The 18,631-nt window shown below is 34.6% G+C and overlaps 1 protein-coding gene across 2 annotated transcripts in view; it reads left to right on the top strand.

Annotated features, from left to right (window-relative positions):
* Window positions 1–18,631, top strand: part of mtm (phosphatidylinositol-3-phosphate phosphatase) — a 160,016-nt gene that overhangs the window by 72,125 nt on the left and 69,260 nt on the right. For both annotated transcript variants that reach the window (XM_090391293.1, XM_090391294.1), the window contains 3 exons: window positions 1,776–1,850; window positions 6,592–6,780; window positions 13,629–13,913. In XM_090391293.1, the coding sequence (XP_090247419.1) occupies window positions 1,776–1,850; window positions 6,592–6,780; window positions 13,629–13,913 (549 nt within the window). The remainder of the gene's footprint in view (window positions 1–1,775; window positions 1,851–6,591; window positions 6,781–13,628; window positions 13,914–18,631) is intronic.

Below are 18,631 nucleotides of genomic sequence, written 5' to 3'. Positions count from 1 at the left end.
GATTTTGAAAGTGCATTTTCAGTGAATACATTCATGGAAAAATATAAATATTTTGTGTTGAATAGATAGGACCCCTCCCTTGATGAGACATTGAACTCATTTGAGGAGCCTGCATATTTTCTTATATCTGTTGTTACCATTGCAATATGTAGCATACTTTCACTGTTATTACTGGTTATATCTCTGCAGAGTTAGGCTGCTGTTTATGAGACTAAACACTTTCTAGTGCAGTCTTCTGCACCAGTACCCCTTTCAACTTCAACTAAAAGTGACTTTTCGACTAGAAGCATGTAATGAATCTCATATGGAGGATGCAGAGTTTTTATTCCACAAAACTTATATCCCAGTCAGAGGAAACATGTAGAATTTGGACTTAATAAATCTGCCAGGGTCTGGTTTTGTCCAGAGCTCCATCATTCCATAAACTGGAAAACCTCAGTTGTATGTATACTGTAAAACCCACACATATACACTGACTTCTATGTTTCCATCATATCAGGATTGCATGAAAAATACTCAGGATCTTTTTCCTACCATCCTGCATCAAACACCTGCATAAAATTATTCTAATTTTACTTTTAAAGTAAACCATGATCTAGATAGAGCAATATCTTAAAAGACCTGAATATGAGATCTGATGGTACTAAAGTTCTGACAAATAAGAATTAATCTGGAAGAAAATTATTGATAAGTAATTGAATGTAGTACATTCTTTGAGGGATACATATCAAGAATTTTGGGTTTGAATCCAATCTAGGATGCAGTCAGGGCTTTTCAACTGAAGGTGAGTAATTTGGTTTTGTATATAGCAGGATTTTTAATTGCACACAAAACGGGTAAGCTGGCTAGAAGAATACACACAATTTAGAGACATCGTAAATAGAATTAACCACTCTATCATAAGCAGTATGAGGTTTCTAAGAAGCCAAGTTACTTGTTTATGACAGGCCATTCAGCCTAACACGAAAGAGAAGACTGGATGGGATCAGGAATTTTGATGCTGATGAAATGACTGTGATATTGAAGAGGAGAAGCAAACTGTTGATAAATATAAGCATTTCAGTTTTGTCTTCAGTTTTTTCATTTCATTTCAGAAGCTAAGTCCAGTTTACTATTGCTGTAGCAAAAATTGTTATAAGAAACTTACTGACAAAAAAAAAAAAAAAAAAAGTCCCAATCAAAGCAGAGTGAAAATTTATTATAGAAAACTTTCGGTATAATAGACATTCATATAAGAAATGTTAGAATTTATGGTTTAGCATTTTATTATGACATATTTAGAAAATAAGGGGATAAACATCCTTTGTTGTTTTATAGCCAGTAAGCGAAACTAAAGATCGATAACTACGATTTATAAGTTTCATGTCGAAAAACTATCGGCGAAGGCAATTCGAAGTAAAGGTGGAGCAAGCTCCCTGACTATTCTTGATATTTTCTCATAATGTAAAACACAGCTCCTAGGAGATGTAATACTCTCATTACATTATGAGGAGAGGTCACTACCCAGACCGGTTTCAACCTTTTTTGAGGTCTCATCAGTGAGTAGGTAGACCTGGAAGATATCAAAGCTTAGTGAAAAGAACTTACATACCTTCACTATACGAATGCCATAAAGGTGTAATTATATTTTAGTTAAGATACCCCCCCCCCCTTATTTTCTATATTAAGGTGCCAGAAAACTAGCCATTTGGTTTTTTATCTTAACTATGACATATTTATTTTGTAATCTATATTGAGCCATTTTTTAATTTTTTTTTTTTAATTTTTTTTTAAAGCTGGCCGTTCCTGCAGCAGCAACAGATGAAGATCTTCGAGCAGTAGCAAATTTTCGAAGTAGGGGAAGAATACCAGTATGTATTTCTAAAATTTAATGATGTTACTATTATTGAGCATCTGTTTAAATAAAACAAATTTACATATTTTATTTAAAATATGTGAACTTATTTCTTGTAATATGTCTTTAAGTAACTTATTTCTTGTAATATGAATATGTCTTGTAAATGACAAAAGCATTATAGTAGGTTTGCTATAATGAATTTGAAAGAGATCAGACCGAAAACCCAAAGTCCTGGAGAATGTTAGCCTTTCAGTCTAAGTCCCACTTATTCTTTGTGTGGGTTGTGTGCATTGTTGCAATTCTTCCATCCAAGATGATCTCTGTGATAAAGAAAATATTGGAATCATTAAATTCTCTGGTTAATTCCTTGTGCTGTCTTTGTTCCATTAAACTGAGTTTCAAGTAGCACTTAAATTTTAAATACGCAATTCTGAAAATGTGATTGTTTGGGTTTTGTTCCAAAAGCTTAGTGGCTCAAATATACACATTAGGTATACCTATTTGTGAGTTTAGTCCTTATGCTTTAATACATTTTGTAGACATGCTAGGAAAAAAAAGTTTTTTAGTCTCTGGTGTAAAGAGAGGTTATTGCAGTCCTCACTGCAGTGTTATTTTTCATTAAGGAAAATAATGCACAAGATGACTAGGAAATGATCTTCATTATAGTCTATAAAGAATGCAGAGAATTTGCACTGATTTGTTCTCCTCAATATCTAGTCCTCACTTTCCTTTGTAAACCTTAATTGCCAGGTATGTTGTTTTAATATCTGTACATAAGTTGACATACTTAGAAAAATTAAACACAGAAACTTAAACTTATGTACATGAAATAAATATTAGCCGTAAATTCCTCCCCGCCCAAATTACCAGGTATCCATATGGATACTAAATGGAGGAGGTTGATTATCTTTGTAACTTACCTGACCAAATGAATTCTTGTAAATTCTTATTTATGAAAAAAAAAAAATTAAACATACAAACTGACCAGGAGAGCATGCTCAATTTACAGACATAGCTAACAGTGCAAATACAATTTAACTGCCCTATCATAAACAGTATCATGTTTCTAAGAAAGCTAAGTTACTTGGCTCAACTGGTCATTGAGCCTGACATGAAAGAGAAGATGGGGAGAATTAATCGGTATGACAAATTAATGTTATTCTATACCCGATTTTTAATGTTCTTGCAACTTATTCTAAAAAAACTTCTAGAATATACAGATGAATATTTTATTTAAAATTTTTGCAAAGCTTCCTGATAATGTAAATACACTATGTAATATTAATCTGAATGTCATATAATGATGGATATTTCTAGTTTGCTTTTCATCCTATGATGTAATCAGGTTTTAGCCTATGCTCACTAGAAATTTGTTTCATTCCATAGTTGTAATGAACACAAATAAGGTATTTTTTTAATTTTCATACTAATTATGTATATTTATATAGATGAAAATACAAAATTTTGACTTGATTGTATATTTATGCTTTTTTTTTAATGTGAATCCACCCATGAATGGAGACCATGGACTCGTTACAGGTGATCATTCTGTGCTAGATGATCGATCCACCATTTGCACTAAGCAGTGGGTGAGATAAGGATTACATAATGTGGTGTGCAACCACTATACCTTTTATTGGTGCCCAAAATAAGTGTAGTGGTTTCACACCAAGAGATGATTTTTTTTGCAGCTGTTCTGTTTCCGATATCAAGAGATGAACGGCAGCAAATACTTTTTCTAAATTTATTTAGCTCACTTATATACATGTTTACAGATGAGGCTTGGCCAACTGCTTAATTCATCACTATATAATTCACTGCATTAGATTTTCAAAATGTACTGTTTCTATCAATATTTGGGATAGAAAAAAGTTGTTAAAAGCCTAAAATGTGGAAAGGCAGCCAGGGTAGATATTTGATCTGATGTGTTAAAAATATAAAGCTATAACAGCAGTGGCTTAATTGCATAATTCAAATGGCTTGGTCAGAGGATCAAATACTGTATGAGTAGAATTCACAGTTCCCATCTCTTAAAAGAGAAATAAAATAATGTAAGAATTAGAAGAATTTTTTTACTAAGTGTTTCAGGTAAGATTTATGCAATCATACTTGCAAAGGGGCTAACTAAAATTATGGAAGGGGGGTTGAAGAACAAGCTGGATCCAAGCCATATAGGTTTTTAGGATATGGACAAAGCATGCAACAAGATTCTGAGAGAAAAAAGATGTTCAGAATGCTACAATTACATGCAGTAAATGGGACATTATACAGAGGAATTCATAGTCTATGTTTGAGTTAATGACTAAACAAACACACGTAATAACCACAGTAATAAGTTTTAATAAGTAAATATTTCATCCTAGTATCTTAGGACATCGTCAGTATAATTAATTCAAACAATACTAGGAATAACATACAGTTAGCGTGCATGATTACAATGGAATCCCAATATGCGTGCAGTAGCATGTTATGGAATTAATTTAAAATATATATGAAGAAAAAAAAAGATTACATTAAAATAAGATAACATATATAAAAATTATTTTACACAGTTTTGTATGACAATTTCCCATACTTCAGGAATAGCAAGAACGTCATTACGGTTTAGATTTGGTCTTTGAAGTAGGGCTTCAGCACTTTCTTTATATAAACATTCATGTTTATATAAATATCTATGTAGAAGTTTGGTCTTTTCCCAATGGATCCTATGGTTTGGGTTTTCAACTCTGTGTTGTGCGAGGCCAGATTTCTGCAGTTTGATAAGACGGATATGGTCTTGATGTTCCGAAATGCATTTATGAACAGATCTACCTGTCTGTCCATAGTAAGACAATTTGCAGGAGCATGGAACCTTGTACATGCCAGGTAGCATCAGAGGTGAGAGTTTGTCATTAGGAGAAGGTAACAAGTTATAGATCTTGTTGATTGGTTTGTAGGTAGTAGCAAGTTTGTATTTCTTCATAATTTTTGAAAGACGTTCGGAGATGCCTTTGACATAAGGTATGGGAATCCTATGGGCTTGTTCTTGTCTAGGTTGATTGATGTGTGGGGAAGTGAAATCTAAGAGCTAATAAAATCAGAACTGGCAAGTAATAAGCCAGTTTGGAAGATATTGATTAGAAACAGCTAGTCATGTAATCTTATTTGTTGTTGTCCTCTCTACTGTATCTCTTGAGGATATGTATATCAGAAGATGATAATCAAAAATACATTAATTTATTAAATTTAGATAAGTACTTATTGTTCTACAGAGCTTCATTGTTACTTCCATGATGCTAGGTCTGCAGAAGAAAGTTCATTATAAGTACTATTCTAGTCACTGAGTACAGACTTACCCTCCTTCCTCCCAAATGGTTGGATGGGAGATGGAGAGAGAGGAGACTCTTTAGCACAGATAAATATTTGTACTCACCAGAATCAATCATAGGATAGACATTAGTATATTGAATTGAAATATCTTGTTAGAATTAGAAATAGCACTACTTTTTCTAGCCTGCTATGGTTAAAAATTTAGGGCTGAGAGTGATATATATATATATATTCCCTTTGAAAAATGAAAAGGTATTAGAGGATTTTTTAAATACTTATTATTGTAACTAATTATGAACATAATTTAATGAAAGAAAAAAGGAGGCAAAACATGATGGAAACCTTTCTAATAAAAGTGAATACAATAATTATGTATCTAATATAGGCAGGTACTGCCACAGAAAATTTGGAAATTGCTAGAATAAGAAATTGGTTATCAGAAATAACAAACATTCAAAGCAAAGATGAAAAGAAGAGAGAGGAGGTAGTAAATCTGGAAAAGCCAGACCACCTACCTGGAAGACTGAAGTCCTGCACTACAAAAGTTTTGCACTAGAAAAATGTTAATGACAATGGTGGTGATAATTAATATACTGTTAGAAATTACTGACTTGAAGTGAAGGTACTTTATATAGTAACTAAATTCCTGATCATGGTATAGGCTTAGTTGCATATAACAATCTTCTTGAAGGAATAAGGTATAAAACAGCACTTTTAGATAAAGTTCATTGGTGGTAGATGGCAGTTTGCTATATTAGGTAACTTGTATCATTGTGTTGGGTAATGACATTCTTCTTGAAATAGAGTATCACTTGGATAGATCTGTGTATGGAGATGAGTTCTCTGTAATTATGAACCTCTTTAGCATTCATTTGTTTCATTTCATCCTAGATAGGACAAGAACTGAGGTCTTTATACCCAAAGGGTATAAAGACCTCAGTTCTTGTCCCATCTAGGATGCAAAAGAGCTTTCTAGTAAGGTAAGTTATCGTCCTCTATAGTGATAGCAGGGTTAATTTTCTTGATTAAAGACTTGAATTTTTCATCCCACAAAAACAAGTAAAACCAAGCAGATGAATACATGTAGTTAAAAGACATTATCTTTATAGCCATAGCTGCTTTGGCCATATTCTAAATAACAGAGAAAATTGTGTAGCAAGAAATTAGAACACTTTGCACTGCAGTGGAGGTACAGAAGATGTGTGTGTGTGTGTGAGTAGAGCAAGGGGAAAAAAAAAAAAAAACTGCTGTTTAAGCACAGTCTTAAAAATAATTTGTAACCCATTAAAATTCATTGTGATGTTTGTAAGAAGTAAATTAATCCACTAAAACATTATTGAACTGGATTTATTGCAATTAGAAACCTCCAGACGCAATGCAGTTTTCTTTTAAAATTTCAAGATTTATATTTTTTGATTTGGCTTTTGATATATTAAATATTTCAGGTTCTTTCTTGGATACACCGTGAAAGCCAGGCAACTATTACTCGTTGTGGTCAGCCATTAGTTGGTGTTAGTGGGAAGCGTAGTAAAGATGATGAAAGATATATTCAGATGATTATGGATGCAAATGCTCAGTCTCATAAAATATTCATTATGGATGCTAGGCCAAGTGTAAATGCTGTTGCTAATAAAGTAAGTGTTTTATAAAATTTTTAATTTATTATATTATTTTTTGCTTTTGTTTTTAAGCAACATCTTAGTTATTTCAATTTATATGTAGATGTTTAGGATTAGGATCTCAAACTTACACATGTTTATAAGGAGACAGAGATGAACAACTTTTATATCCTAGTTATTATATTTAGGCTGTATGAGAAATAGGATTAGCAATCCTGTCTTTTACATAAACTGTCATTTTGTTTGCTTTAAATAGCTAGTTTATTGGCTTACCAAATTTATTGTTGCATAACATGTGAAGTATCCAAATGAGTGCTACAGTATCTCTCACTGTAGAAAAGTACCAAAATACCCTGCCTGAAGTCCTGTAGCATCAGTATTTTGCTAAAGGAAATTTCTTACAACAGATCTTTCATGGCAAACTATTCCTTTGGTTCCTGGAAGTACACTGTAGTGCAAGTCAACTGTAGTTTCTTCTGGCTGTCCTCTTAGTACATCAGGAACTTATATCAAATATTTGCATGTTTACTACTTTCCCAATTTTCTTGATGCATGCCATTCCCACTCTTTCTAATGTATTCTGCTTTTTATTTAAAAAAAAAAAAATTATTTCTAACACCTTTATAATATATTTTTAGATGTAAAAGTGTTTTTTTTTTCTTCAGGCTAAAAACTAACATTAAGCTTCCAATTCAGTATATATTTTGTAGCTAAATTTTATTGTTCTGAAATGGTATTTTTGACACTTGCACAGATTCACATAGGAAATACTTTGAAGTACTGTGTATGTGAGCATTAACATATGCAGTACTTTTAACATTTTTTACTTTAATGTTAAAGGAAGGTGGGAATGGAGATAAAATTTTGATATATAATCTAAAATAGCATTCCAAGATTTTCCCAGTGTAAAATAATGTAAATATTATATTCCCGATATGCACCCTCAAGAGGTATATAGGATATTATGATAATACATAATGTAAAGCTTTGTAATTAATAACTTCATTTCCTCTATACTAATCTGTTATCTTTTTATCTGTTAAGACTAATATCAGATATTATTTCAGTCTCATATATTAGAGGAATCTGGAGGGATGGTAGCAGCCAGTTCAGCGGAACAGCGTCTATAGAAATACAAACAGAATAGACATAATGTAGCAACAGTGTCTATAGGAAAGCAACCAGAAGGAGTCATTGATGGAGAGGTCATCAATCAAGTGCATTGCTTGCTTCTGAATACAATCAGATATTCTGAGGAAGATCCTAGGCACATTGTCCCTAATGTGGAAACAGTATTCTAAGGTTGGTCAGATTTGAACTTTTTAAAAGTGTTGGGAGTTTTCAGCAGGAGAGAAGTACTGTTTAAGAATGAAAAAGAATGCCAAGCTTTTTGAAGGCTGAAGAGGGCTATGAACCTGATGTGTTTATTCCAGGATAGATTAGATGAGATAAGAGAGTTAACCCAGAAGAGTCTCAACCTTCTGGGTTAACTGTTTGGTGAGAAAAATATTGTCTAGAAGTCAGGGAGAGAGGCATAGTCTTTCTTCCTGGAAACAGGACAAGATTGTGTTTTGGTGGTTGTAAAATTCCTCATGTTGTCCTCACCCCTGTTGAGAATGGCAAGGTAATCAGTGTTTAAGGCATCAGTTAAAGAAGATCTTGAATTATGTACCTGAGCATTACAAGGTTTTGAAAATGTTGATAACAGTACTCTCCACCCCTCTTTTCATCCAAAAGCTATGAAGGATTGGATGTCAGAGAGAGAGAGAGAGAGAGAGAGAGAAGATCATTGATGTATAAGAGAAAGAGTGTAGAACAACGTTGAGCCTTGGGGGGGGGTACACCAGTATTAATTGAAAAATCAGATGAAAGAAAACCATCAATTATGATCTGAAATGTGAATGGCTGGGGAGGAAGCTGGCAATCCACCTTCCTGATATTTATCTTCTATATTTTTACCAAAGTCTTCTCATGACTTTTGTTTATCTGCTTTTACACATTGCTTTGCTTTCTTACATTTTTCTCTGTATTCTCTTAGGGCATCTGCTAACTTACTTGCTAGATACTTATATGCTTCCTTCTTTCCATAGGCACCTCTTGAACTTCCTGAGCTCAAGGATTTCTGATTGAGTTTATGGAGTTCTGATTTTGCTATATTTGCACACAACTTCCATGTGCTTCCCTGGCTTAATCGATCAATGTTTTTTTTTTTTTTCCAGAGTTTGCCGTTGAGTCTCTCTAGGTTCTTGTTTTCAAACTCTGATTTTTTCTTGAATAACCTTTGTATATTTGATTCTATAGGTCATCTCTGAAAGCACCTCAACTTTTATTCTTTTTATAATTGTTGTGCATACTTTCCAGTATGATGTTCAGTTTCATCCTGCTCAAAACTAAATGGTGATCACTATTTCAAATCTCTTGTATACTCTACTCTTCTAAACCAGCATAAAGATATTGCTAGTCAGTGAGATTTCTCTCTCTCTCTGTGTGTGTGTTCTGTTCTCTCCATGTGAGTTTGTGCACATCTTTATGCACATTTTGCTGTTCATGGACATGGACTCCAAGCTTTACGCTTTTCTCCAGATTTTCCCATAACTATCTATGCCTGGGATTCAATTCCTTCCTTGCTGTTTAGACCTCCAACAAGGATCAGATTTTCCATTTTCTTTTGTTGGCTACTTTCTCTAATGACTTGAAAAATTCTTCCTTAGTAAATGCTTTGTGGGACCATGTGCACATATAAGTCTCATTGTCCAATTCTCTATTTTGATGTTTGCCCTCATCACCCTGCATGAAATTGTCCTCCATTCAAGATGCTTATCACATGTTTAATGTTGAGTTCTATAGCTACTCTTTACTTTTCACTTATGCCTCATATGTTGATTGGGCCAATCTTGAATTCTACTGATGGTGATTTGGAGTTTTGTTCCATTAACTAATTTTTCACTGTTTGATCCATCCTTCTTTTTTTTGTTTCCAGGTTTGTTTTTACAAAAAATGGTTATCAGCCTCTTGCCCAGCTCCCAGCACCTGATGAGAACAATAGAGGCCTTGTTTAACCAGGTGATGCTCCAGTGAGCATGAAATTTCATTATGTACTATTGTTTTATATTTTGGTTTAAGCCAATAAGAATACAGTTTGTTAATCTAAATCCCATAAGCCCATCCTCATTCCATATCTGGGTAGACCCTTATTAATTGGGTGCATCATGACCTCTCAGTTATCTAGTGTTTACCTTCTAGTGACCTCATTCCTGCTATGTGCTTTAATATTTTTCTTTCCTAGTCAGACTCCTGGCATTCTGTGTGATAACAGTTATTCTAAATTGTTTGTCCTTATTCTTGATATTGTTGTTTTTCTCAAGATGCTTACTCACATGTTTTTTGTGAGTAATACCAGGTTTGTTATTATAAAAAATGGTCATTAACCTCTTACCCAGCTACCAGCACCTGGTATGACAAGTAATGATCTTAATCTGGCATCTCTTCCTTGATCTGTTTAGGACAGCTGTAATACTGGTAAGGAACTTGTGACTGCTATTATAGCTGTCACAAGTTCCTTACCATGACAAGGTGTAGATGCAATTGGGAAGTTTTAAATATTTAAATAGACATTGAAAAACTTCTGCTTGCAATAATTCAGCATAAAAGAATTACATTCAAATTCAGTTCCCAACCATGTATTCTGCATAGTGTTATAATTCTATGGATGGCCAGTTGTAAATGTTACCAAGCATGCCAACAGTTTACTAGTAAATCTGTTATTGCTGTTTCGAATTCCAAATGAAAGCTGTGCAAAGGCCACTTAAGTATATAAAAATATTTTAATATTTCATTTATCTACTTGTGTATCATTGGTTATGGTAAAATAATTTTTAGGAAGTATACATTTCTATTTCATACCTTTCTCGGTTATTTGTGTATCTTTAATTTGTTTGCAAATGTTAAGATCAACTAACCTTTGATCTCAATATTTGCATTGAAACATTTCTTTTGTACTGAATATTGTTGAGTTTCCTTTCTTGTAGATTCTTGTAGATAGGCTTATACGTTGGTAACACATAACTATTAAATTATTTAAGGAATTTACAATGTATACTGGAATATTAATTAAAAGAAACTTTAATAAATACCTCCTATATTTTGGCAATGTCACATTGCCATCTTCATGGGAACATACAACTATGACATGTGCACACAGGCACTACAGAAAGCAGACCATGCTCCGGATACCCGCCACAGAATACATTGGAATAAAGCCACGTTAATACACTGCAGCAAATTTAAATATGAAAGATTGTTCATGGAATCAGCCTCAGCTCTAAAAAACTTTCCAAACCTCAACAAATTTGGGTGCAGGAAACTGGCCCAAATTTTGGAAGTATGCATCTTGAGAACTTCAGCCTAACAGCCAAGGCAACCCAATATAGCCCACTACGGGGCACCTTTAGGACTCTAGGAACAACAGTAATTTCTCTCTCTCCTGCCTCATTTGCTTTTTGTAGTGCCTGCATGCACATCATAGTTGCATGTTCCCATGAAGATGGTAATGTGACATTGCTGAAATATAGGAGGTATTTATTAAAGTTTCTTTTAATTAACATTCCAGTATACGTTGTAAATTCCTTAAATAATTTAATAGTCATGTGTTACCAACGTATAAGCCTATCTACAAGAATTACGATCGTCCATGGAGATTCCATCGCATGCAAGGCCTGACATACGGCAAACTAATGCTGAAGATATTGAGACCTCAACAACCACTCAACGACTGGCATGGCCACAATTTCGCCATAACTCCTAAGAAAATACCAGCTGAAGAAATAATGATTCAGATAGAACTTGGTATTCGCAACCTTCCAAACCATATCACCAACAATATCAGACTGGAATGTAGCCGATGTTCTCACCAAAGCAAGACCACCAAAAACCAACCTATCCAAAGGAGAATATTAAGCTCTACAAGAAATGAAGAAAAACAAGGAAATAGTAATCACCAAAGCGGATAAGGGAAATGCCACTGTGGTTCTCAACCAAACCGACTACACAGGTAAGCTTAATGCTTTATTATTAGATCGTGCTACCTACCTCCCTATTGAGTGCAATCTCACCAACTCCCAAATTAGAACACTCGAAAGGCTCCTTAAGAAGGTCACTTCTTGGCCTGTGGAAGTTACCAACAAACTAAAATCTTTTAACTCTAGACCCCCCCCCCCCCCAAATAAAATACATAAATAAAATGTGTCATTATGTCCCATAGTGGATGGCATCACAAAAAACTCAGCCCACTTCAAAGCCAGTATAGAAAACCTCTCACTCCAACATACCGATATAATGGTTATCTTTGATGTCTCCTCCCTATTCACAAATGTCCCACTCAAGAAAACCTTAGAGCTCATCCAAGCCAAATTTCCTCCCAATATCTCAGCCCTATTTCAGTTCACAATGAACTCAGGTTATTTTGTTTGCTAAGGAAAATTCTACAAACAGTTAGAGAGGATAGCCATAGGTTCACCACTCTCCCCACCCCTGGCCAACTTCTTTATGGAGACTTTCGAAGAGAAAGCCTTAAACTCAGCCCCACAAAGAGCCACTGTTTGGCTTCGCTACGTTGATGATGTGTTGGCTATTGGGCAACATGGCTCAGATACACTCCGCTCCTTCTTAACACACTTAGACAACCAACACCCCCAGAATCCAGTTCACCTTGGAAAAAGAAGAAAACAACAGTCTCCCTTTCCTAGATGCTCTAATCACTCGCCAGCCCGATGGATCCTTGGTTTTCTCTGTTTACAGAAAACCCCACCGATACAGGCAGATACATTCACCAGCAATCTTCCCCCCCACCCCACAACAATATGGGGTTATGAAAACACTATATAACAGGGAAAATTAATCTGTTCAGATGACAATGCTCTAACCACTAAACTAAACCACATCCTTAACACTTTCTTAGCCAATGGCTACAACCCCCCCCCCCAAATCCAAAAAATATTAAAACCAGTTACCCCCCCCCACACACACACACTAAATCCATTACCATTCCTTATATCCAGGGCACCTCTGAAAAGTTAACCAAAATCTTAGAAAAATGACTTGACTTCTTGTTATAAACCATATAAAAAATTGGCATCCCTTATCCGCTCCACTAAAGACCAACCACTTCCCCTAGACCGACCTGAAGTATACCAGGTCCCTTGCAGCTGTAAACCGGCCTGCTTTGGCCAAACAGGCAGGACAGCAAATGTCAGGATTTTGGAATGCAAAGACTACATCTGGTTTCACCAGTACAGCCACTCTGGGCTTGCAGACCATGCTCTTGATACCTGCCACAGAATATGTTGGAAGAAAGCTCTGTTAATACACTGCAGCAAATTTAAATACAAAAGATTGTTCATGGAATCAGCCTCAGCTCTAAAAAAAACTTTTCAAACTTCAACAAATTTGGGTGCATGAAACTGCCACAAATTTGGGAAGCTTACATCTTGAGAACTTCAGCTCACCAGCCAAGACAACCGAATATAGCCTGCTGTGGGGGGAGGGCACCTTTAGGACTCTTGGAACAACAGTAGTTTTCTCTCTTCTGCCTCATTTGCTTTTTGTAGTGCCTGCCTGTGTACACATGTCATAGTTGTATGTTTCCATGAAGATGGCAATGTGACATTGCCGAAATATAGGAGGTATTTATTATAGTTTCTTTTAATTAATATTCCAGTATGCATTGTAAATTCCTTAAATAATTTAATAGTCATGTTGAGTTTCCTCTGAAATTGTCAGTTTAATGTCTTTCACTTTAAACAAACTGGCATGATAAATGTGATTCAGAGATGTTAACACTAATAATTGATATTATTTATTCTTAGGCAAGAGGTGGGGGTTATGAGAGTGAAGATGCTTATCAGAATGCTGAACTCATATTTTTAGACATTCATAATATTCATGTGATGAGAGAGAGTCTCCGTAAATTGAAAGAAATCTGCTTTCCATCCATTGATGAAACGCATTGGTTGTCTAATATTGAATCCACCCATTGGCTTGAGCATGTACGTTGTATTTTAGCTGGAGCAGTACGTATTGCAGATAAAGTTGAGAGTAATAAAACATCAGTTGTAGTTCATTGTAGTGATGGTTGGGATAGGACTGCCCAGGTAATATGTACATACTTTATTTTATTTTTTTATTAAATAATATGTAACTTTGATGTAATTTTTAATTTGCTAACATAACCTTGATTTAGTAAGATATTCACCAACATTTTAACATTGGAATGCAATTTAGTGGGGTTACATGAAAGTTGAAGCTTGATAAGCATGAGGAATATATAATTCCACATCTTTAAATTAAAGATACCAAGAAATTATATACTTGGTTTAATCCTTTATCAGATGTGACATCTTTTGACTATTCGTATAAGAAATTAAGACTTCGGCATTACTTCAACCTTAATATCACCTCTGGATTTGGCTTCCACTGATGAGACCTCAATAAAGGTAGAAACTGGTCTGAGTAGTGACCCTTCCCATAATGCATAGCATTATACATACCTGTAAGGCTATGTGCTTTGCATTATGGGATACTAGGGCAAGTGACGTGAAGTCATCAGCCTCTATATATGAGTTGCCCCAGTCCTGAAAATACTTCAGGTGAAAACTTGTTTGCTTACACTTGGATAAAGAATTAAACCAAGTATACAATTTCTTGGTATCTTTAATTTATAGTATAACCAAGTGGATGAACTTCCAACAATTTCACATCTTGTATTCATTTTAAGATCAGCTAGGGTTTTCTAATGTCCAGTTCCAGTCTTCTTGCTGTACATCATGCTGCTAACAATTTTCCATTGGAGCGATCAAGTGAAGATGGACTGATAATTTTTTTGATCAGGTTGTAGTCTGATGGTTGAAAACTAAATCTGTTATGATAATAACAGATTTAGCATAAATACAAAGTAATAGTACATACTGGCTGAACCAGAGCAGGACAAAATACTTGAGGTATTTAAAAACTTAGTCTTGAAAACCATTACTTGTTATTTGAAGTACATTTTTAGAGTATTGAGTCTAACTCTAGGGGTTAAGGCAGATATGCTAATATGTATCCTATATATTATAAACATTAGTGACAGTATCTACACTTCTTTAAGTTAGTTAGTTACATTTATTTTTTTCTCATTTGTGATCTTAAGATCTTTCATGAATATATTTTGCATTCTTATTTTCAGCCTTGCAGTCTTGATCATTTACAATGTTTCGTGTGTATTTTTGTAATATCATCATAGTAATAATAAATATGAACTCCAAAAAAGTTGAACTTTTATGAATACACTTAGTCGTCGACTCATGACTGACTTCCGTTCTCGCTGACAGGTCGTAAGTTGATCTGGTCTTATGTCGGCCATATATTTATTTACAGTATTCTTTAACACTTGCACTGTGCAAAGACTCATGGGTGAATTTTTCTGTATTAAATCTTCCATCCACATAAACAACAATTTCTCCATTTCATGGATGGGTCCCTGTCATTGTTTGGTTAAAATTGTAGACTTCATAGGTGCGGAACCTTTCACAGCTTCCTGAATTCTTTCTTTGTCCTTAAGTATCGTTGATACCGTGGAATGTGATACTTCAAGTCACGTGCTATCATATTCACTTTCTTTCCGTCTTCATACTTCTGGATAACTTTCATTTTACACTTTAAATCAATAGTTTTCCTTGACTTCTTAGCTTGCGTATCTGTAGATGAAGGCATTTTTCTTTTACTAGACATTTTATGGGTAGTATTTCAGTAGAATTTTAATTAATACACCACAAGCAACAGATGCTTGAAAGCGACTGAGTGTATGTGAGAGATAGTTATCGTATGATAACTATCGTATCCCATTGTTATCGTACATGCAGCTGCCTGATTTATTATTAATTAATTAATTATTTTTTTTTTTTGGTCATAAGTGCGGACGGTCGTAAGTCGACGACCAGGTGTACATTGTTACATGAATACATTTGTATGAATACAAATGTTAAAATTGTAGGTATGAAGTTTATGCTATGATTCACTTCCATTAAATAGGTGTGTGTGTGTGTGTGTGTTAAAAAAATCTTTCGCATTAGTAGAATAATTTTATGGCCTGGGTTCGAATCCCATGATGTTTGTGATTGTCTTTAGGTGCGAGATGAATTTCATCGTCCAGTATGAGACCACTGTCCCGCTTATTATTGGAGGCCTGAAGAGTAGGGATCCCAGATACGTTGGAAAAAAATATGGGACGCTTATGACTGAGGGTGAAAGTTTAGTATGCGCACCATCACATATGCCAGTCTTACAAAATGATTCTAACTTTCCAAATGTATGCGTAGTAAGGTTTACTATGCACACACTTTACTAAGTATAAGTAAACAAATAGTATATCAAATTGTTAGGCTGCATATTTTCATTAAGCCACTTTAAGTTGCCTTCAAATGGTTTTTTACTTACTATTATAGATACAAAATAGATTGTTAATACAGTAATGCTCTTCTCACCTGACAATATTCTTATTAACCAATCAGTCTTGCTCACTCTCAATACTTTTCTGAAGAATGAATTTCACTTAACAATTGTTTGTTTTTAAGAATTATGATTTTACAATAAGCATTGATTTTACATTTTTTACAGACAATTTGTTTTTCTCATCAGTCCACAGTGCAGTCATGCTAGAAAATAATCTTTCGACACATGCATTTGTTTCAGGGATACACATAACGAACTTTACTACTTTCTTTAAATTCGATAGTTCTCATTGAACGTTTTTTAAGAGATTCACCCAGACTTCATTTAAATGTTTAGATTCAACATGTTCTTCACTTCAGAATCTTCTTTGGATTTCAGAGCTGTTTTCACTATCATTACTTCATCAAACAAATCAGATTCAACAATGTTTGATATGCAGCAGTCTGATTAATAGTTTGGACTGTTTGAAGAACATTTTCCCAACATAATGCTGTTCTTAGTTTCACTCAAGACATACTGTCTAATTTCAGCATATACTGTGACCATTCTTTTATATATAACACATGTGTTGTAGAAATCATTATGAGATTGGAATGCCTTTTTCACTAATCAATCCTTCCTCTTGCAACTCAAGAAGTAGCTTCTTTTCGGTGGTAGTTGTTAAATTTTCATCTCTTCTCATTTCAATTTTTTCAACCAGTGACTGTATAATTGACTGTTCTTCAACAAAAGATATCGTTTCGCCTTCTATGTTCCTGATAGTAGTATGAAACATTTCACATTGCAACTCCAGAAAAGTAGAAAACAGCTTGGACACTGGGTTCTGGAAAAAGTCTTTCAACATTGTCGGACATTTATCTTTTGAAAGAAAATAGGCTTTAAGTCCTTCATACATTTCATTCAACCTTTTGATAGCTGGATGCAATGACAGCCACCTTGTCTTCGAGTGTCCTAGAACTGTTTTATACTCATTGTCCACAAATTCACAAAATTCTTTTACGGACTGGACTCTTACAGAGTATATATAGAAGTGTTGAAATATTTTAGCTATAACAGCCTCAATGTCTACAGGCAATGTATCAGTTGCAGTTTGCACAGCATTGTTTAAAATATGAGCTCAGCAACCAACTCCAATCAATCTGTGACATTTCTAGTTCTCAATTTATGGTACACATTGTTTCTTCCCTTTCTCGAACATCCACCGAAGTTAGTATTGTCCACTGACAAGGCTATGACTTTATCTTTAATCTTCCAAGATTTTAATAAGTCCCATATGTAATCCGTAAGTTGTTCTGCGCTTTCATTAGGAAGGTCTGTAAATTCTAGAATCATAGTTTTAACACCTTTTTCTGGAACGAAATATCGAACTATCAATAGCATTAATTTTGAAGCACCATGGTTTGAAGCATCAATCAGGATAGATATATAATTTGCTTTCTCCATTTCCAGTTTGAATTGCTTGATTGCAAATGGAGCCAAAACATTTACAAAACAAACAAAAACAAAAACGCTTGTGTTTTTGTTTGCCCACACGTAAATTTTTTATCATATAACTTGTGTATTATTTTAGATGTACAATCCATTGATTGAAAACTGGTTGTGAAAACACGTGTGATACGTGAAAGTTGGTTCTTCTGCAGCAAGATTCTTTTCCACTTCCCCCATCTCTTTCTTGGTAAAGAAATCACTGACTTTTGCACTTGTAATAGCTCGAGATGAAGATTTATGTCTTTTCGTAGCAATGTGCTAGGTAGATAATGTCGGACTTTCCGCCATGCTCGACGCTAAACAAGCCACCACAAACCGTACACTCCACTTTATCAGCCTCACCCAATTTATAGCTTTTTTTTTTTAAATGGAAATTGAGTTTTTTTTTAAAGAGTCTGTATAATCACACTTCCTTTTCGGCATTTTCGATGTTTAACAGAGCCACAGGAGAATTGAAAAACCATACATTTTAACAGCAGCCGTAGCCGTACCAACCTGTTTCTTTCGGAGCAAGCTTCTAAAATGGCGTGGGCCAAGCGGACCGTTCCGTGCTATTTAAATCTGAGCCAATATCACAGCACATGCCAAAAATGTCAATGCACATGCGCACTGTTTTAACGAACTTATCATTGTTTCAGTGTTGCCATCGCCTTGAGAAAATAACAACACGTCTACAGTTCACTATAATGATGGAGAGCGATGTTTGTAATAGAATAGAAATTGTAACTCATTGATTTTGTTATTCAGTCTTGAACTCTAAAATACAGGACAAAAAGCTGTCCCGAAGAGTTTTCTTGGGACAATGGGACGCGTTAGCCAAAAACTGGATGACGTGGCTTGAAAAAGTTTCATGCTTGGTCTCTAGAGCAGGGTTTCCAGACTATGTAAAAGT

The sequence above is a fragment of the Typopeltis vanoorti genome, chromosome 4 (assembly GCF_054136105.1).
Source record: "Typopeltis vanoorti isolate ZY-2024b chromosome 4, IOZ_Tvanoo_1.0, whole genome shotgun sequence".
NCBI lineage: Eukaryota > Metazoa > Arthropoda > Arachnida > Uropygi > Thelyphonidae > Typopeltis > Typopeltis vanoorti.
This window is presented reverse-complemented; position numbering and strand designations above follow the sequence as displayed.